Consider the following 22,464-nt stretch of genomic DNA (forward strand, 5'->3'; position numbering starts at 1 on the left):
ACGAGAACCATGGAGTCGGACTTGGAGGTGCTGATAAAAAGGTTGAAAAACACAACACTGCATTATGGGGTAGAGTGAAGTGCAGTATATATAATATATATATATATATAATAATTTATAAAATTAAAATATAAAATAAAATAAATAAAATATAAAATAAAATAAAATAAAAATATAAAATAAAATAAATAAAATATAAAATAAAATAAAATAAATAAAATATAAAACAAACTAAAATAAAAATATAAAATAAAATAAATAAAATATAAAATAAAATAAAATAAAATATAAAAATATATAAAAATAATAATAATATATTCACAATATATATAGTATATATAATGTCTGCTGTCACCAAACGCGCATCCCTGTGATATTTGAGCCTCGCCGGCCGCCGTAGTGGGAATGTTGCTCCCAACAACAACACGCAACTGTCAAGGAAACTTCTGCTTCTCACTCCGCTGCACTGATTTAAATCCGCACACTTAACTTTACTCACCGCTTCTATAACCACAGCCGAAAAAGGATCTATTTAAGTCGGGTTTTTCTCCCCAAAAGCTGCCACTTCGTACCAAGTTGACTTCTATAGTCGGTAAGTCTTGTTTTCTTCGAATAGTGAAGTTAGCTTAGCTGGTGTAGCATTAGGCTAAGTGTTGTTACAGTAACGTGACCTTTAGGCTTTTGCTTTCCACGTCAAAAGACGATATAAATCCATAGTCTGCCCTGTTTTAGTCGGTGCACCGTGTCTAAATAAGCAAATACTTTCACAGGGATTATATTCCAAGGTGTGTATATGCAGGAACATGCAGCAACATGATGCATGGCAGTAATAGTTGAAACTTGTCAGCTTTGCCACCAACATATTTCTTTTTTTCATACTGTGCTAAATTAATTTCATGCATTATATTGCTGTTGTATAATGCAAGGTTACAGTATTTGTATAAATGCATGTGTATACTTTAAGGCTGTCAAAAATAAAGAGCTGTGTGATTAATTACAAAAAAGTATCGCATAAACCACATCAATATTTTTGCTAATTATTTTTATTAACTCGTGTAATAATCACAAAAAACATGGCATTAATCATGCATAGTTGCAGATTATTCTCACAATTTGTTTTTATTAATTAATGCGATTAATCACAAAAACATGGCATTAATCGCGTATAGTTGCAGATTATTTGCACAATTTATTTATATTACCTCATGTGATTAATCGCAAAAAACATATAATTAATCATGTATAGTTGCAGATTATTCACACAATTTATTTGTATTAACTCATGTGATTAATCGCAAAAAAACTATAGTTAATCATGTATAGTTGCAGATTATTCGCACAATCTTTTTGTATTAACTCATGTGATTAATCACAAAAAACATATAATTAATCATGTATAGTTGCAGATTATTCAAACATTTTTTTTTTTTATTACCTCATGTGATTAATCACAGAAACATTGCACAAACCCTCGGGGCGGTATAGCTCGGTTGGTAGAGTGGCGGTGCCAGCAACTTGAGGGTTGCAGGTTCGATCCCCGCTTCCGCTATCTTAGTCACTGCCGTTGTGTCCTTGGGCAAGACACTTTACCCACCTGCTCCCAGTGCCACCCACACTGGTTTAAATGTAACTTAGATATTGGGTTTCACTATGTAAAGTGCTTTGAGTCACTAGAGAAAAGTGCTATATAAATATAATTCACACTTCACTTCACCCTGTATACTTGCAGATTAATCACACAATTTATTTTTATTAACTCGTGGTGAATCGCAAAAAAACACAGCATTAATCATGTATACCGTATTTTTCAGACTATAAATCGCAGTTTTTTTCATAGTCTGGCCGGGGGTGCGATTTATACTCAGGAGCGATTTATGTGTGAAATTATTAACACATTACCGTAAAATATCAAATAACATTATTTAGCTCATTCACGTAAGAGACTAGACGTTAGGGGTGTGGGAAAAAATCGATTCGAATTCGAATCGCGATTCTCACGTTGTGCGATTCAGAATCGATTCTCATTTTTAAAAAATCCATTTTTTTTATTTTTTATTTTTATTTTTTGTTCATTTTTATTTTTTTATTTTTAAATTTTTTTTAAATTAATCAATCCAACAAAACAATACACAGCAATACCACTTACTTCATGTGATTAATCACAAAAACATAGCATTAATCATGTATAGTTGCAGATTATTCACACAATTTATTTTTATTAACTCATGTGATTAATCACAAAAAACATATAATTAATCATGTATTGTTGCAGATTAATCTCACAATTTGTTTTTATTAATTCATGTGATTAATCACAAAAACATGGCATTAATCGTGTATAGTTGCAGATTATTCTCGCAATTTATTTTTATTACCTCATGTGATTAATCACAGAAACATTGCACAAATCCTGTATACTTGCAGATTAATCACACAATTTATTTTTATCAACTCGTGGTGAATCGCAAAAAAACACAGCATTAATCATGTATACCGTATTTTTCAGACTATAAATCGCAGTTTTTTTCATAGTTTGGCCGGGGGTGCGACTTATACTCAGGAGCGACTTATGTGTGAAATTATTAACACATTACCGTAAAATATCAAATAACATTATTTAGCTCATTCACGTAAGAGACTAGACGTTAGGGGTGTGGGAAAAAATCGATTCGAATTCGAATCGCGATTCTCACGTTGTGGGGTTCAGAATCGATTCTCATTTAAAAAAAGTTTTTTTCTGAATTTTATTTATTTATTTATTTTTCATTTTTTTCATTGTTTTGAATTGTTTTTATTTTTTTAAATTAATCAATCCAACAAAACAATACACAGCAATACCACTTACTTCATGTGATTAATCACAAAAACATAGCATTAATCGTGTATAGTTGCAGATTATTCGCACAATTTATTTTTATTAATTCATGTGATTAATTACAAAAACATATAATTAATCATGTATAGTTGCAGATTATTCGCACAAATTATTTTTATTACCTCATGTGATTAATCACAAAAACATAGCATTAATCATGCATAGTTGCAGATTATTTGCATAATTTATTTTTATTAATTCATGTGATTAATCACAAAAACATAGCATGAATCGTGTATAGTTGCAGATTATTCTCGCAATTTATTTTTATTACCTCATGTGATTAATCACAAAAAACATATATTAATCATGTATAGTTGCAGATTATTCGCACAATTTATTTTTATTAACTCGTGATTAATCACAAAAATATCGCATTTATCAATCAATCAATGTTTATTTATATAGCCCTAAATCACAAGTGTCTCAAAGGGCTGCACAAGCCACAACGACATCCTCGGTACAGAGCCCACATAAGGGCAAGGAAAAACTCACCCCAGTGGGACGTCGATGTGAATGACTATGAGAAACCTTGGAGAGGACTGCATATGTGGGTAACCCCCTCCCCCCCTTTAGGGGAGACCGATTGCAATGGATGTCGAGTGGGTCTGACATAATATTGTGAGAGTCCAGTCCATAGTGAATCCAACATAATAGTAAGAGTCCAGTCCATAGTGGGGCCAGTATTTATCATGCATAATTGCAGATTATTCACAATATTTATTTTGTTAACTCATGTGATTAAGCACAAAACACATAGCATTAATTATGTATACCTGTAGTTCCAGATTATTCACACAATTTATTTTTATTAACTCATGTGGTTAATCACAAAAAACATCACATTAATCATGCATAGTTGGAGATTATTCACAATATTTATTCTTAACAACTCATGTGATTAATGACAGAAACATCGCACTAATCATGTATAGTTGCAGATTAATCACGCAATTTATTTTTATTAACTCATGTGATTAATCACAAAAAACATATAATTAATCATGTATAGTTGCAGATTATTCACACAATTTATTTGTAATAACTCAAGTGATTAATCACAAAAACACATAGCATTAATCTTGCATAGTTGGAGATTATTCACAATATTTATTATTATTAACTCATGTGAATGATCACAGAAACATTGCATTAATCATGTATAGTTGCAGATTAATCACAGAATTTATTTTTATCAACATGTGATTAATCACAAAAAACATAGCATTAATCATATATAATTGTAGATTATCCGCACAATTTATTTTTATTAACTCATGTGATTAATCACAAAATCATAGCATTAATCATGTATAGTTGCAGATTATTCGCACAATTTATTTTTATTAACTCATGTGATTAATCCCAAAAAACATTGCATTAATCGTGCATAGTTGTGGATTATTCGCACAATTTATTTTTATTAACTCATGTGATTAATCACAAAAAACATAATTATTCCTGTATAGTTGCATATTATTCACCCAATTTATTTTTATTAACTCATGTGATTAATCACAAAAAACATAGCATTAATCATGCATAGTTGCGGATTATTCACACCATTTATTTTTATTAGTTCATGTGATTAATCACAAAAACATAACATTAATCGTGGATAGTTGCAGATTATCTGCACAATTTATTTTTATTAATTCATGTGATTAATCACAAAAAACATAATATTCATGTATAGTTGCAGATTATTTGCACAATTTATTTTTATTAACTCATGTGATTAGTCACAAAAAACATAGCATTAATCATGTATCTCTGCAGATTATTCGCACAATTTATTTTATTAACTCGTGATTAATCATAAAACCATAGCATTAATCGTGTATAGTTGCAGATTATTTGCATAATTTATTTTTATTAACTCATGTGATTAATCACAAAAAACAGAATTATTCATGTATAGTTGCAGATTATTCTCACAATTTATTTTTATTAATTCATGTGATCAATCACAAAAATAACGCATTTATTATTATGCATAGTTGCAGATTATTCACAATATTTCTCCTTATTAACTCATGTGATTAGTGACAGAAACATTGCACTTATCATGTATAGTTGCATATTAATCATGCAATTTATTTGTATTAACTCATGTGATCAATCACAAAACAAACACTGCATTACTCTTGCATAGTTGGAGATTATTCACAATATTTATTCTTATTAACTCCTGGGTTTTTTAACGTTAATTTAAGTTATGTCAGTAAGTAATTTATTGTGATTAATCCAAATTCAAAAGTGCAATTAATGTGATTAAAAATATTATTGATATGACAGCTCTACAATAAATATATACTTAAATGTGCCATTAATTCATTTAATGTGTTTTTAAATCATTTAAGTATTGATTTCACTATTTCATGTTTTAATTGATTATTTCATGATTTAATTATTTATCTAATGATTTAAATAACTAATTACTAATTTAAAAGGTTCATGTTATGATAAATGTTATACATTTAAACACTTCCTTGTGGTTTACATAACATGTAACAAGTAAAACATTTAAAAATGTTTGTGTATGATGTTCTGACGATGAAATTGCATTAGTGTCAAAATATTGTTTTTTTTTAACGTTAATTTAAGTTATGTCAGCAAGTAACTTACTGTGATTTGGAATCTGCATAAATCCTGAAAAATTACGCGCGTCCGCCTGTTTAGTCCATGTTGACACCGTAGTCGATAAGCTTCTTCTTTTTCTCTATCTTCTTGTTATGGGACATTCATCCTCCGCTGTTGCCATTTCTAATATAAAGTAGTGTAAAGTTCTTACTTATATCTGTCAGTAAACTCCCCATGAAAGCGCTAAAACATACCGGTATAGTGAGTTTACATTATTCACCCAAGGAACTTTAGTTATTAGAGAGTTCCGGTCGGACGTTTTTTCACGGGACACTTTTCCGGTGTTGTTGTTTCCGGATGAGGAGATGCTAAAGTAAAGTCTGAATGTTATTAAAACAGTTAGCTCCATCTTTTGACACTTCTTCCACTCCCGTCCTTGCACGCTACACCGCTACAACAAAGATGACGGGGAGAAGACGCTGTCGAAGGTGAGCCACGTAAATAAGACCGTCCACAAAACGGCGCATCCTGAAGCGACTGTCAGAAAGCGGCTTGAAGATGATCTGTAAAACATCATCTATGCAACATTTTGACCAAAGAACCACCATTACATGTTATGTAGACCACAAGGAAGTCTTTTACATTTAGAAAAATAAATAAATAATATGACTCCTTTAATGCACCCTATAATCCGGTGCGCCTTATATATGAAAAACAATATATTTTTTTTTTAAATAGACCATTCATCGGAAGTGCGCCTTATAATCCAGTGCGCCCTATGGTCCGGAACTGTGATTATTCGCAAATAATCCAAATTCAGAAGTGTGATTAATCTGATTAAAAATATAAATCATTTGACAGCACTAGTATACCGTATTTTTCGGAGTATAAGTCGCTCCGGAGTATAAGTCGCACCGGCCGAAAATGCATAATAAAGAAGGAAAAAAACATATATAAGTCACATTTTTGGGGGAAATGTATTTGATAAAACCCAACAACAAGAATGGAAATTTGAGAGGCAATTTAAAATAAATACAGAATAGTGAACAACAGGCTGGATAAGTGTACGTTATATGAGGCATAAATAACCAACTGGTATGTTAACGTAACATATTATGGTAAGAGTCATTCAAATAACTATAACATATAGAACATGCTATACGTTTACCAAACAATCTGTCACTCCTAATCGCTAAATCCCATGAAATCTTATACGTCTAGTCCAGGGGTCGGCAACCTTTACCAGTCAAAGAGCCATTTTGACCAGTTTCGTAAATTATAGAAAACAATGGGAGCCGCAAATTTTTTTTGAAATTTTAAATGAATTAACACTGCACACAAAGTTTTTTTTTTTGCTTTGTGCTATGTATAAATTAGGGGTCTCAGACACGCTGCCTACATCTTTATATAGAATTTGAAAGCTGGTGCGCCACGCGGGTTTTATATGAACGACGCTTGACAGCGTCATGCGTGCCGTGATGGTACAGCATATAGCACACACTACAACCAGCGTGCCTGATCAGCTCCACGTTGTATGGTGTTTCCGTGTGCTCACGTAGGGGACAGCAAGACATACTTGGTCAACAACCACACAGGTTACACTGACGGTGGCGGTATAAAAAAAACTATAACACTCTTACTAATAATGCGCCACACTGTGAACCCACACCAAACAAGAATGACAAACACATTTCGGGAGAACATCTGCACAGAAACACAACAGGACAAATACCCAGAATCCCATGCAGCCCTAACTCTTCCGGGATACATTATACACCCCCGCTACCAAACCCCCGCCCACCTCAACCGACGCACAGAGGGGGGGTTGATGTGTGAGGGAGCAGGGTTGGGGTGGGGGCGGGGTTTGGTGGTAGCAGGGGTTTATAATGTAGCCCGGAAGAGTCAGGGCTGCATGGGATTCTGGGTGTTTGTTCTGTTGTGTTTATGTTGTGTTAAGGTGCAGATGTTCTCCCGAAATGTGTTTGTCATTCTTGTTTGGTTTTGGTTCAAAGTGTGGCGCATTATTAGTAAGAGTGTTAAAGTTGTTTTATATGACCACCGTCAGTGTAACCTGTGTGGCTGTTGACAAAGTGTGCCTTGCTGTCACGTACGTGTGCAAGCAGAAAATGTATATTGTATAACAAGTGTTGGGCTGGCACGCTGTTAATACAGATTGTAGAGAGCGCCAAATGTTGCACTATCATGGCACGCCCTTATTATAGCTGTAAGGGTGAAAATCGGTGAATATTAATCCCGGGAGTTTCCTGCGAGAGGCACTGAAATCCGGAAGTCTCACGGGAAAATTGAGGGGTTCAGCAAGTAAGTTGCTGAGCCGCATCAGAGTGATCTGCGGGTTGCCGACCCCTGGTCTAGTCTCTTACGTGAATGAGCAAAATAATATTATTTGATATTTTACGCTAATGTGTTAATAATTTCACACATAAGCCGCTCCTGAGTATAAGTCGCACCCCCGGCCAAACTATGAAAAAAAATTGCGACTTATAGTCCGAAAAATACGGTACTTGTGTAATTCTGTGTCAGTCTATTTACTAACATTTACATTTGATACGGTGTGTCTTTTTTTAAAGCAACACAAAACCCCCTAAAACCCACAGACTGACCGTGATGGTGTCCGAACAGAACAGAAGGTTCACTTGTCTCCTGCACATCCACACTTTCCTGGGAGTGAAGTGATTAGGACCTTTAGAGAAACGTCGGTGAAGATGTCTTTCTTGTCTTTTGGAATGGAGATTCTGAAGTGATGGAGAACAAAGAGCACAGGTGAACACACACAGGGACATTTTCGGGACTAACAAAGTAAGATGGCGACAAAATAACGTGGTCCTTGTCTGTCGCCCGTGCCTAACAGCGGTCTTGCAGAAGAGCAGGACACCGTACCTCCTCAGCGAGGACTTCTCCACATTTGGCAGTCAGGGGGACCCAGTGAGCCTCTTTGCCCAGAAAGAGTGTGTCTTCCCCAGTGTGTCCTGCAGGTGGCCCTGGGAGAACACCATGGACTCCTGCTGGCACAGGGTAAGATGCTCGACAGTATGGAAGGGATTCACATAGCCCCATTAATCATTTTGCAATGCAGTCTGCTGAAAATGATGGAAAGCGCCACTCTACATAGCAACTGACGTGGTTAAAGTTGGAATCGCCTACAAAACACACTGTGGAAGCTCTCTTCCAGACCACCAAGCATTGTCATGCGAGCCCATTTCATGGTTACAATAGACTTTTATTCTTTCAATAATGTGCTCAGGTTGCTTCCCAGCAGTTGTCTCTTGCTCCAGCTCCAACCATGTCTCTCCTCCCGGTTGCTGCTTATACAGAGCGACAGGTGATTAGATAACAAGGCCCAGGTGGGCCTTTTACGCACCTGTCGCTGACTTCGAGGCCGATCCTGGCACACCCCGCTTCGCTGCAGGCCCGCAGGCCACGCCCCCTCCACACACACTTTAAGCTATTCAACCCTCTACTGGCGGCTGAAGTGGATAATGCACCCCCGCCCCAATTTGTCACGTTTTTTGTGTCAGGTAAACCGCGACGAATAGGGCCATATGAATCCACTCCCTACTGTACGTGGACTTCAGTCTTATTGTGTATCAAGAGGAATCTTAACAGTGTTTTTGTTAGTAGATAAGAGATGTTTAAACCGTGGGCCGTATACAAAAAAAATGGAATGTGAAGGGGCCAAATTTAGGGCTGCAAGATTTTGAGAAAAAACACAACTGCCATTTTTCTCTTCAAAATTGCGAGTGTGATTCGATTTGCAAGTTTTATATTTTATATAGAGATGTCCGATAGTATCGGACTGCCGATATTATCGGCCGATAAATGCTTTAAAATGTGATATCGGAAATTATCGGTATCGGTTTCAAAAAGTAAAATTTATGACTTTTTAAAACGCCGCTGTGTACACGGACGCAGGGAGAAGTACAGAGCGCCAATAAACCTTAAAGGCACTGCCTTTGCGTGCCGGCCCAATCACATAATATCTACAGCTTTTCACACACACAAGTGAATGCCAGGCATACTTGGTCAACAGCCATACAAGTCACACTCAGGGTGGCCGTATAAACAACTTTAACACTGTTACAAATATGCGCCACACTGTGAACCCACACCAAACAAGAATGACAAACACATTTCAGAACAAATACCCAGAACCCCATGCAGCACTAACTCTTCCGGGACGCTACAATATACACCCCCCCCCCACCTCAACCTCCTCATGCTCTCTCAGGGAGAGCATGTCCCAAATTCCAAGCTGCTGTTTTGAGGCATGTTAAAAAAAATAATGCACTTTGTGACTTCAATAATAAATATGGCAGTGCCATGTTGGCATTTTTTTTCCATAACTTGAGTTGATTTATTTTGGAAAACCTTGTTACATTGTTTAATGCATCCAGCGGGGCATCACAACAAAATTAGGCATAATAATGTGTTAATTCCACGACTGTATATATCGGTATCGGTTGATATCGGAATCGGTCATTAAGAGTTGAACAATATCGGAATATCGGATATCGGCAAAAAAGCCATTATCGGACATCTCTAATTGTATATATGTATCGTAAATTCCGGGCTACCGGTATTTAAGTCGCAACCACCAAATTTGAGAAGAAATACATATATTTACATATTTTAGCCGCAAAAGACCATAAGCCGCAGATATATACCGATACGGAAGATTTTTTAAATATTTATTTACATACCTTAATTGTTTCCAAACGGTGCCTGCAACACGGCCGTAAAACGGCGGATCAAACAAAACAGAGGACATCGTCATGGACGCACTAGCCGCGGAAGCTAGCTCTCCAATCAGCTAAACAGCCCACGGTGACGTTTTGCTGAATTTACAAAACTGAAACAATACAAGAAGAAAAATTGGAAGTCAATAATACTGACATAGACACTCGTACACGTGTTAGCTTCATTACATTACGATAGCACGTACAAATGTGCATGAAAACACTCCTACAGACATCACACATGGGACGGTTTAGTAAGTAAGAATATTCTTAGTTATATTGTAAAACTTAAAAACGTTGCTTGGAGTGACGAATGAAGGATCCATACAAGTAGAACCGCTGCGGACGGCTAGAAGACGGAACGGCACTTGTACTTCCGGTTGAAAGCTCAGTCTAAACAGAAGGGCACTGCAGCACTGGCAGTGAGCGAACTCGTCCAAAAGATGGCGCCATAGCTCAAACAATAACACACCTATTCAGTGTCTTTGCTCGTTTTGTTTTTTAAACTATTTGCGTTATGGCTGTCGGCAAAGAAAAATCCATAAATTAGCCGCACCGTTTTATAAGCCGCAGGGTTCAAAGCGTCTTGTAGTCTGGAATTTACGGTAAACTGCTTTTTGTTGACTAAAACGAGTGCTAATTCATTGGAAAGGGTCCAGACTGCTTGCTTATTTCTGTAGACTACTGTACTCTTCTCTTCATTGCAAGTCAGTATAACATCGGCATAACTTCTTCTTCTTTTTTTTTTTTTAAAGGTAAACTTACCACATATTCTTTACAGTCCAAACTTGACATTGCCCCCCTTGTCGTCCCCCAGGTGGTCAGGTGTACTCCTTTGGAGAGCTGCTCTGGAGGGGCCTTAGCGTTCCAGTGTCAACCCCAGTGTTGGAGGTCTCCCTACAAGGGACGACGGTGGTCCGCGTGGCCTCCGGTGGTTTCCATTGCGGAGCGCTGAGTGAGCAGGGCAGCGTCTACATGTGGGGGGAGAACACTGCTGGACAGTGTGGGCCGACTGAGGGTGGCACAGACTCAAATCTTACTGGTCAGTCATCGCCTCACTTTCTGTTTTCTTTCCCTCCTTCTCTTGTGGCGCATTTCCTCTGCGGTTACTACGCTATAATCAAGTCTGTCCTCCTGACATTCATCATGTAGTTTCCATTTTTCTCCTTCTTGTGCATCACTTCAGAGTAAGTGGCATTTGTTCCAAACACCCAGTTATGCCTCGTGTTCAACCACCACTTGTGTTCACCTAGAAACTTTCTCATCTTAGTTAAGCAGCAAAGAAAAGTGTGAGCCAGCTATTTTTTAATCACACAAATCACAAACTGGATAACATCTCAGAGAAGCTTTCCACTTTGCAAGGCGAAATTAAACACCCAGTTGTGCCTCGTGTTCATTAACCACAGAGCAGTTCACCTACCGTATTTTCCGCACCATAAGGCGCCCTGGGTTATAAGCCGCGCCTTCAATGAACGGCATATTTCAAAACTTTGTCCACCTATAAGCCGCCCCGTGTTGTAAGCCGCATCTAACTGCGCTAAAGGAATGTCAAAAAAACAGTCAAATAGGTCAGTCAAACTTTAATAATATATTAAAACCAGCGTGATGTGGGCGCGCATGGAATCGTATGTCAACATGGACAAAGCTGCGTGAAAAAAGCCACCCGGCCTCTTCGCGTAAACTTAAACTTACCTTAACCACTCGCTCATCTTTTCTTCATCCATCCCTTCGAGTTAGCTTTTATGATGACGCCGGCTCGAAAGGTCTCTTTTGGCAAGGTCTTCCTTTTGAATATCACCATGGGTGGAAGTTTCTGGCCATTAGCATGGCAAGCTAGAACCACAGTGAAGGATGACTTCTCATTCCCTGTGGTGCGAATATTCACCGTACGTGCTCCTGTTGTATCCACAGTGCGGTTCACAGGAATATCAGTTGCTGTGAAATAGTAATCCGTGTGCGGATGGAGAGATTGCGTCTTTTCATGAACCGGATCCCTGTCGCTTAGTAGGAGCCATATTGTGGTCTTTACAGATGTAAACACACAAAGGAAATGAAACGTACGGTAATATCCGCGCGCTTTTTCTTCTTCTACGCGGGCGGGTGGTTGCTTACAGTAGAAGAAGAAGCGCTTCCTGTTCTATGGGGGCGGGTGCTTTACCTTGGCGGTTGCTTGCGTAGAAGAAGAAGCGCTTCCTGTTCTACCGGGAAAAAAGATGGCGGCTGTTTACCGTAGTTACGAGACCGAAACTTTATGAAAATGAATCTTAATATTAATCCATATATAAAGCGCACCGGGTTATAAGGCGCACTGTCAGCTTTTGAGAAAATTTGTGGTTTTTAGGTGCGCCTTATAGTGCGGAAAATACGGTACTAACTTTCTCATCTTAGTTAAGCAGTAAAGAAAAGTGTGAGCTAGCTATTTATTTAATCACACAAATCACAAACTAGATAACATCTCGGTGAAGCTTTCCGCTTTGCAAGGCGAAAGTAAACACCCAGTTATGCCACGTGTTCACCTAGCAACTTTCTCAACTTAGTTAAGCAGCAAAGAAAAGTGTGAGCTAGCTATTTATTTAATAACACAAATCACAAACTGGATAACATCTCAGAGAAGCTTTCCACTTTGCAAGGCGAAATTAAACACCCAGTTATGCCTCGTGTTCATTAACCACAGAGCAGTTCACCTACTAACTTTCTCATCTTAGTTAAGCAGTAAAGAAAAGTGTGAGCTAGCTATTTATTTAATCACACAAATCACAAACTGGATAACATCTCAGAGAAGCTTTCCACTTTGAAAGGCGAAATTAAACACCCAGTTATGCCTCGTGTTCATTAACCACAGAGCAGTTCACCTACTAACTTTCTCATCTTAGTTAAGCAGTAAAGAAAAGTGTGAGCTAGCTATTTATTTAATCACACAAATCACAAACTAGATAACATTTCGGTGAAGCTTTCCGCTTTGCAAGGCGAAAGTAAACACCCAGTCATGCCACGTGTTCACCTAGCAACTTTCTCATCTTAGTTAAGCAGCAAAGAAAAGTGTGGGCTAGCTATTTTTTAATCACACAAATCACAAACTGGATAACATCTCAGAGAAGCTTTCCACTTTGAAAGGCGAAATTAAACACCCAGTTATGCCTCGTGTTCATTAACCACAGAGCAGTTCACCTACTAACTTTCTCATCTTAGTTAAGCAGTAAAGAAAAGTGTGAGCTAGCTATTTATTTAATCACACAAATCACAAACTAGATAACATCTCGGTGAAGCTTTCCGCTTTGCAAGGCAAAAGTAAACACCCAGTTATGCCACGTGTTCACCTAGCAACTTTCTCATCTTAGTTAAGCAGCAAAGAAAAGTGTGAGCTAGCTATTTATTTAATCACACAAATCACAAACTGGATAACATCTCAGAGAAGCTTTCCACTTTGAAAGGCGAAATTAAACACCCAGTTATGCCTCGTGTTCATTAACCACAGAGCAGTTCACCTACTAAATTTCTCATCTTAGTTAAGCAGTAAAGAAAAGTGTGAGCTAGCTATTTATTTAATCACACAAATCACAAACTAGATAACATTTCGGTGAAGCTTTCCACTTTGCAAGGCGAAAGTAAACACCCAGTTATGCCACGTGTTCACCTAGCAACTTTCTCATATTAGTTAAGCAGCAAAGAAAAGTGTGAGCTAGCTATTTATTTAATCACACAAGTCACAAACTGGATAAAATCTCGCAGAACATTTCCGCTTTGCAAGGCGAAATTAAATACGCAGTTATGCCTCGTGTTAAATAACCACAGAACCGAGCATGTGTTCACCTCAGAACTTTCTCATCTTAGTTAAGCAGCAAAGAAAAGTGTGAGCAAACTATCTATTTAATCACACAAATCACAAACTCGACAACATCTCGGAGAAGCTTTCCGCTTTGCAAGGCAAAATTTAACACGCAGTTATGCCTCGTGTTCAATAACCGCAGAGCCGAGCATGTGTTCACCTCGGAACTTTCTCATCTTAGTTAAGCAGCAAAGAAAAGTGTGAGCTAGCTATTTTTCAAATCACACAAATCACAAACTGGATAACATCTCGGAGAAGTTTTCCGCTTTGCAAGGCGAAATCAAACACACAGTTTTGCCTCGTGTTCAATAACCACAGACTAAAATAGTGTTCACCTCGAAACTTTCTCACCTTAGTTAAGCAGCAAAGAAAAGTGTGAGCTTGCTATTTTTTAAATCACACAAATCACAAACTAGATAACATCTCGGAGAAGCTTTCCTCTTTGCAAGGCGAAATTATAAACACCCTTTTGAATTTTAATTAATCGCGATTAATCACGCTAAAATACTTGCTAGCATGATTTCAATTCACTTTAAAAAACACCAATATTTTGACACAAATGCAATTTTATTGTCATAATGTCATACACAAACATTTTTAAATGTTTTACTTGCATGTTATTTAGACCACAAGGAAGTGTTTTAAATGTAGAAAAAAAATCATAATATGACCCTTTTTAAATTATCATTATTTAAATCATTGAATACATAACTAAATCATGAATAAATACAACATGTGATCAGTATGGAAATTGATATCGGCCGATCTGACTCATGGATGATCGGTATTGAAATCTGCATCATAAATCCCAGATGGGAACATCCCTAATTTGGGCTTTCGCCTACAATCGTAAAGATTTAGACCAGGGGTGCCCAAAGTAGGGCCTGGGGGCTAAAATCTGCCCGCCGAGTCGTTTTGTATGGCCCACCGCAGACTGTCTTCATACCCTTTTAGGCTCACACAGTCATTGACGGCAAGTTCGCATATTTTGAACGTAATGCTCCCAACTACCTTAAATATTAGTGGTATGGGATGAAATTAGGGGTGTAACGGTACACAAAAATTTCGGTTCGGTACGTACCTCGGTTTACAGGTCACGGTTCGGGTTCATTTTCGGTACAGTAAGAAAACAACAAAATATACATTTTTTGGTTATTTATTTACCAAATTTGTAAAGAATGGCTTTATCCTTTTAACATTGGGAACACTATAATAATTCTGCCCACGTTAATCAACATTAAACTGCCTCAAGTTGTTGCTCAGATGAAATAAAATGACAAAACTTTTCTTCTCTGTATAAAAAGTGCAACATTAAACAGTTTCAAGTGAACTCATCATGCTTAATTTATTACAGCATTTGGGAAGCCTGTAGTTGATTTTTATTATGTAAATGTTATATTTTTATCAACATGTGATAGCAGGGACCCTGCCATTCAAAACTAGGCTGCTCCATTACTAATGATTAATGTAACTATAGCTGGAAAAAATAGTAGAATAGCAATAGGAGAGACTATTCATCCCTGAACACCATGGAGTTCATGTAGGCTTAATGATGCACTTACAAACAAACATGGCGCATAGAACAGCAAGCTATAGCGACATTAGCTCGGATTCAGACTCGGATTTCAGCGGCTTAAGCGATTCAACAGATTACGCATGTATTGAAACGGATGGTTGTAGTGTGGAGGCAGGTAGCGAAAACGAAATTGAAGAAGAAACTGAAGCTATTGAGCCATATCGGTTTGAACCGTATGCAAGCGAAACCCACGAAAACGACACGACAGCCAGCGACACGGGAGAAAGCGAGGACGAATTCGGCGATCGCCTTCTAACCAACGATTGGTATGTGTTTGTTTGGCATTAAAGGAAACTAACAACTATGAACTAGGTTTACAGCATATGAAATACATTTGGCAACAACATGCACATGAGAATGCAGACAGCCCAATTTTCATCAATTTATATTCTGTAGACATACCCCCATCCGCGCTCTTTTCCTGAAAGCTGATCTGTCCAGTTTTGGAGTTGATGTCAGCAGGCCAGGGAAGCTAGGGTCGACATTCTTCTCTTGATCATCTTCGGTGGCATAAGGGACGGTGCGAGCCAAGACATCCAGGGGGTTTAGCTCGCTCGTCTGCGGGAACAAACTGCCGCCATTGCTTGCCGTGCTACCGAGGTCCTTTGTCCCTGAATTGCTCACACACTCCGGCAGATTCAATGGGGGTCTGGCGGCAGATTTCTTTGACTTTATCGTTGGAAATGCATCTGCTTTGAGTGTCGCAGGATATCCACACATTCTTGCCATCTCTGTCGTAGCATAGCTTTCGTCGGTAAAGTGTGCGGAACAAACGTCCAATTTCTTGCCACTTTCGCATCTTTGGGCCACTGGTGCAACTTGAATCCGTCCCTGTTCGTGTTGTTACACCCTCCGACAACACACCGACGAGGCATGATGTCTCCAAGGTACGGAAAACAGTCGGCTTCCCGATGTGACGTCACTCCGAGAGCGAATATTAGAAAGGCGTTTAATTCGCCAAAATTCACCCATTTAGAGTTCGGAAATCGGTTAAAAAAATATATGGTCTTTTTTTCTGCAACATCAAGGTATATATTGACGCTTACATAGGTCTGGTGATAATGTTCCCCTTTAAACCAAATATTGTGTGTTTTTTTCCATATACAACAACTTATCTGGACTCGATAAGAGAATTGATAAGGAATCGGTTCGATAAGAGGATTCGATTATAGGCTCGAACTCGATAATTTCTTATCAAACATCATCCCTATCGTTCGGTACACTTCCGAACCGAAACCTCCGTCCCGGAACGGTTCAATACAAATACACGTACCGTTACACCCCTAGATGAAATGTTTACTTATTGTGCAGCAGTGCGCTTATAATCTGTATGGCCCTTGGCCCGCTGGTACATTTTCACTTTGGCTCCTTGGAGGCAACAAGTCTGGGTGCCCCTGATATAGACAGACAAAGCAGGAAGTTGCACACAAACTAAAAAAAACATGATCCCCTTGATATTGGAGCCCCTTCCAAAATAGCATTCAGGCTCACTTTATCCTGTCTGTTTGACTCCCTGGTTTGTCACAGTTGCAGAACCGTACCCGCTGGCTGTGGTGGACAATGAAGTGGTTCCTCCCGCGGTGGTTCGCGTTGTGGACCTGGCGTGCGGACGGGAGCACAGCCTGGCACTCTCAGCCCAGAATGAGCTGTGGGCTTGGGGCAGCGGCTGTCAGCTGGGCCTGGTCACCAGCAACTTTCCTGTCTGGAAACCACAAAAGGTCACTAAATGCAACACTGAATTATGTTCTCTATTGGAGTTTTTATGGAGTAATTTTGTAAAGCACGATTTGTGGTTGTTGAAGTGTTTAGTCAGTGGATTGAAAAAGTACTTCCCCATTTGAGTCATATCGAGAACCACGAACGAAGGTACGTATTTTATTGGGATTTGACATAAAAGACCAACACAAAGCGGCACACATTTGTGAAGTACCGTAGAAGGAAAATTATGCATGGTGATTTGAAAACTAAATGTGTTGTGGAAAGTATTCAGCCCCCTTTACACTACAAAGTGTAAATCGAGTTTACCGTATTTTTCGGAGTACAAGTCGCACCGGCCAAAAATGCATAATAAAGAAGGAAAAAAACATATATAAGTCGCACTTTTTGGGGAAATTTATTTGATAAAACCCAACGCCAAGAATAGACATTTGAAAGGCCATTTAAAATAAATAAAGAATAGTGAACAACAGGCTGAATAAGTGTACGTTATATGAGGCATAAATAACCAACTGGTATGTTAACGTAACATATTATGGTAAGAGTCATTCAAATAACTATAACATATAGAACATGCTATACGTTTACTAAGGCTGCAGCTAACGATTATTTTTATATCGATTAATCTATAGATTATTTTTTTTGATTAATCGGTTAATCTATAGATTATTTTTTTCGATTAATCTATAGATTATTTTTCCTTTTGCCGATTTTTTTATTTTTATTTAAAATGATGATGAAAAAATAAATGTAGGCCAGTTTTTTCAAAAGGCATGGCTTTTATTTACAAAAAAAAAAAAGTATGGCCACTCAGTCAACATTGACAACAACATGACAAAATATTCTGTAACAATGTAAACATTTAAAACTTTTAACATTTAACAAAATTAAAAGTAGCTTATTTGCTTTTTAATGTGCAAATATAAAAGTAAACATCCAGTGCACATCTTAATATTCTGCAATAGTATAAGCATTTCAAAAGTAAAAGTATTGCTTATTTTGCTTTAAAATGTGCAAAAATAAAGATAAACATCCAATACAAAAAAGTGCAAAACGGAAATATTCTGTAACAACAGTGTAAACATTTCAACAAAAGTAAAAGTATTGCTTATTTGCTAAAATGTGCAAAAATAAAGATAAACATCCAATACAAGAAAGTGCAAAACGAAATATTCTGCAACAACAGTGTTAACATTTCAACAAAAGTAAAAGTATTGCTTATTTTGCTTAATAACACAACAATGATAGTATGATTCAAGTGAAAGTTAATTGTTCGTTTGTACATAGTATATGTAACTGTTAATGTTGTAAAAGGTATTTGCACAACTAATTAACGTTAGCGTTTGTGACACGTCTTGTGCCGTGGGGTTCTTTCAGGACCGACAGACTGAACGCCAGACGGCTTTGCCAGGTTTACAATCTTTTAATTTTACACAAAGTCTTTTCTCTTCCAACTCTTTTCTCTTTCTTTCCTCACTTTTCAACTCCTCTTCCTCGTTGTCTCTGGCTCTCCTCCTCTCTCGCTCCACGTCAGCTTCACTCTGGCTCCTTCCAGTCTCTCTTCCCTCTCTCTCTCTGCTGCTCCCCTTTTCTTCAGCGAGAGGAGATTGGATGATCGCGCACCTGGGCACGATTGCGGCGTTGCTCCCGGCGCGCCTCACCTTGCCGCTCGCTCGCCGGTCCCGCCTCTCCACGGCGTTAAAGAGGAGCGCGTCTTTGTAAATACTGAACAGGCACGCCAAACGCGCCTCTCAGAGCGAAACAGTGTTTTACTTTATGAATTTACAACGCAGATACAAATGACACATTCATGTTTTTGTGTAATGATGGCAACGTATACTCACGCGGACGATTGACTAGTTGATGGTGATGGCAAGAACGCTGTCGGTTTTCTTTTCAAATGTTCGTTCATAGCCGTTGTGCTGCTATGATAGGCCATTTCCGCTCGACACAGTGTGCATACAACAACATTATTAGGCCGTTTATTGAAATACTCCCACACTTTTGACGACTTTTGGTGTGCTTTTTTCCCCTCGCTCGCCCCGCTCGCATCGTCTGCTTTGCGCTCCGCCATGACATTAGCGTGACGTATATATGCGACGCGTCGACGCACAAAAACGGCGTCGACGTATTTACGTAACCGATGACGTCGACTACGTCGACGCGTCGTTTCAGCCTTAACGTTTACCAAACAATCTGTCACTCCTAATCGCTAAATCCCATGAAATCTTATACGTCTAGTCGCTTACGTGAATGAGCTAAATAATATTATTTGATATTTTACGGTAATGTGTTAATAATTTCACACATAAGTCGCCCCTGAGTATAAGTCGCACCCCTGGCCAAACTATGAAAAAAACTGCGACTTATAGTCCGAAAAATACGGTACCTGGGTGTGTCTAATCTCAGTATAAATCCTGTTAAAGCGGTCATATTATGATTTAAAACAACATGTAATGTTGGCGCTTTCTCTCTTGGCCCCAGGCGAAGGCGGTCTGGAAGTTCCGTGGTTCCTATGTCCTAACATGTGTATACCGTATTTTTCCGACTACAAGGCGCACTTAAAATCCTTTCATTTTCTCAAAACTCGACAGTGCGCCTTATAACCGGTGCGGGATCATTTTGGTTGTGCTTACCGACCTCGAAGCTATTTTATTTGGTACATGGTGAAATGATAAGTGTGCCCAGAAGAAGGCAGTCACACATAAGAGATACGTATAGACTGTAATATGATGGCAGTCACACATAAGATATATGTGTAGACTGCAACATGATTCAAGTAAACAACATCAACATTTTATATGTTCCATTGAAAATATAGAACATTACACACGGCGCTCTAAAATCTATCAAAATGATTTAGTACGACTTTGGTAGGTTATGAAGCCGCACCGCTTGATGGATTGTACTGTGCGTCAACATAGGAGTATTATTATGGTGTGTGTATAAGGTAAGACATATTATCTGGCGTTTTGTCAAAATTATGTGGGACAAGCTGTAAAAATGAATTATTAATCCATTTACTGTTAATATCTGCTTATTTTCTATTTCAACATGTTCTGTCTACACTTCTATTAAAATGTAATAATCACTTATTCTTCTGTTGTTTGGGTACTTTACATTAGTTTCGGATGATACCACAAATTTGGATATCGATCCGATACCAAGTAGTTACAGGATCATACATTGGTCATATTCAAAGTCCTCATGTGTCCAGGGACGTATTTCCAGACTTTATAAACATAATATGAATTTTTTTTAAAGGAAAAAAAGATTTTGTGACGATAAAAAATATCGATGTAAGCATAAGAGTATCGACTAGATACGCTCTTGTACTTGGTATCATTACAGTGGATGTCAGGTGTAGATCCACCCATGGTTTTTGTTTACATTGTGAAACATGTTTAGCTATTCCTTGTCTTGCAGGGATGATACTTGTAAGAAACATACTTTATTCGTCGCCATGGAGACGAGGATTAGTGATTTAGAAGTAGCTAAAACACTGCCGACTGCGGATGGATGTTCGCTGCTAACTAGCGAGCATGTCTTAAAGCACCTCTTTCGGTGGGCGTTTCAGTGTTATAACTTCACCTTTATCGTCAGTTTTTAGGCTAAAATGCGCCCGTTTTCCCTTTTCTGTCTACACACTGTGTCTGCTTGTAAGCAATGTTCCCTCTAAGGTGCGCGCCTGTGCAATTGCGCACTGCTCAAGCGTCCTCTGCGCACGGCAAATCTATGCCACGCACAAAATCAAATAAAAAAATAAGCGCATAACAATTTTCGACACGACACGGACACGACAGGGAAAACAGTTTTCATCATCATTGTTCAAATATTGTAACGTCTGTCGAGACGCTTTGAGGACATGAATTCCATCGATTACTTTACTGAGCAAAACTCTTTATTGTCGGCCATGAACACATCACCAAAACATTAGTAAAAAAAAATTATATCTAGCAAAAGTGGTCATTTTCTGCAGTACAAACCAGACCAAAAGCAACTTTGTTATATCAACAGCAGCCGCTCGCTCTTTCTCACTTGCGCCAACACATGCACATATTGCACTTAGCCAGTGATGCGTTTACAGCCACACAAAAAGTCGGACAACTCCAACACCACACATAAAGTGTAATTCCAGGTCGTTACACTATGATTTACCAATCAAATGTGTGCTTATTCTAGTGTCATTTATTAGGAATCTTAATTTATAAATATTAATCATGAGATGCTGTTAGTATATTAAATAAATACTAATAAACATATATATTTTACAAACAGGAAGTTGCAGGAATCTACACATGATCCCCTGCTTACATCTCATTGTGCAACATGTGAATGTTTGAATGGGAACTAAATGCAATGTCTGAAAAGGGTACAAATTATTTCCAAAGCAGGACCTCCACCCAGACAAACAATACAATTACACAGTTCATGAAAAACAATATTTTTTGTTATTGTAAGTGGGCCTAAACACTTATATTAGAAAATAACCTCATGGAAATGACTGCTGTCATTTGATTATAATAATAAGAGAATGTTGTCTGTCTATCTGTGTTGGCCCTGCGATGAGGTGGGGACTTGTCCAGGGTGTACGCCGCCTTCCGCCCGAATGCAGCTGAGATAGGCAGCACCCCCCGCGACCCCGAAAGGGACAAGCGGTAGAAAATGGATGGATGGATGGAGATTGAACTTGTTATTTAGTCAGGTTTGGGACAGGTGTGCTGCTGGTGTAGCCACAGTGTGCAGGTCTGATGTTGCTCACATGGGCTCCACTGAATGCTCAGGGACTTTTTGCATTTTCTTACACACATGAAAAATTAGAGGGAACATTGCTTGTTAGTACCGTATTTTCCGCACCATAAGGCGCCCTGGGTTATAAGCCGCGCCTTCAATGAACGGCATATTTCAAAACTTTGTCCACCTATAAGCCGCCCCGTGTTATAAGCCGCATCTAACTGCGCTAAAGGAATGTCAAAAAAACAGTCAGATAGGTCAGTCAAACTTTAATAATATATTAAAAACCAGCGTGATGTGGGCGCGCATGGAGTCGTATATCAACATGGACGGAGCTGCGTGAAAAAAGCCACCCGGCCTCTTCGCGTAAACTTACCTTAACCACTCGCTCATCTTTTCT

General features: G+C 38.3%; 1 protein-coding gene across 4 annotated transcripts in view; it reads left to right on the forward strand.

Moving 5' to 3' along the window:
* The first annotated feature begins 424 nt into the window (after positions 1 to 424).
* Positions 425 to 22,464, forward strand: part of LOC133574411 (alsin-like) — a 135,520-nt gene continuing 113,480 nt past the window's right edge. For all 4 annotated transcript variants that reach the window (XM_061926594.2, XM_061926596.2, XM_072912024.1 and 1 more), the window contains exons 1-5: positions 425 to 592; positions 8,047 to 8,239; positions 8,328 to 8,491; positions 11,030 to 11,254; positions 17,142 to 17,332. In XM_061926594.2, the coding sequence (XP_061782578.1) occupies positions 8,220 to 8,239; positions 8,328 to 8,491; positions 11,030 to 11,254; positions 17,142 to 17,332 (600 nt within the window). In that variant the 5' untranslated portion in view covers positions 425 to 592; positions 8,047 to 8,219. The remainder of the gene's footprint in view (positions 593 to 8,046; positions 8,240 to 8,327; positions 8,492 to 11,029; positions 11,255 to 17,141; positions 17,333 to 22,464) is intronic.

This window comes from Nerophis lumbriciformis, linkage group LG31 (genome assembly GCF_033978685.3).
Source record: "Nerophis lumbriciformis linkage group LG31, RoL_Nlum_v2.1, whole genome shotgun sequence".
NCBI lineage: Eukaryota > Metazoa > Chordata > Actinopteri > Syngnathiformes > Syngnathidae > Nerophis > Nerophis lumbriciformis.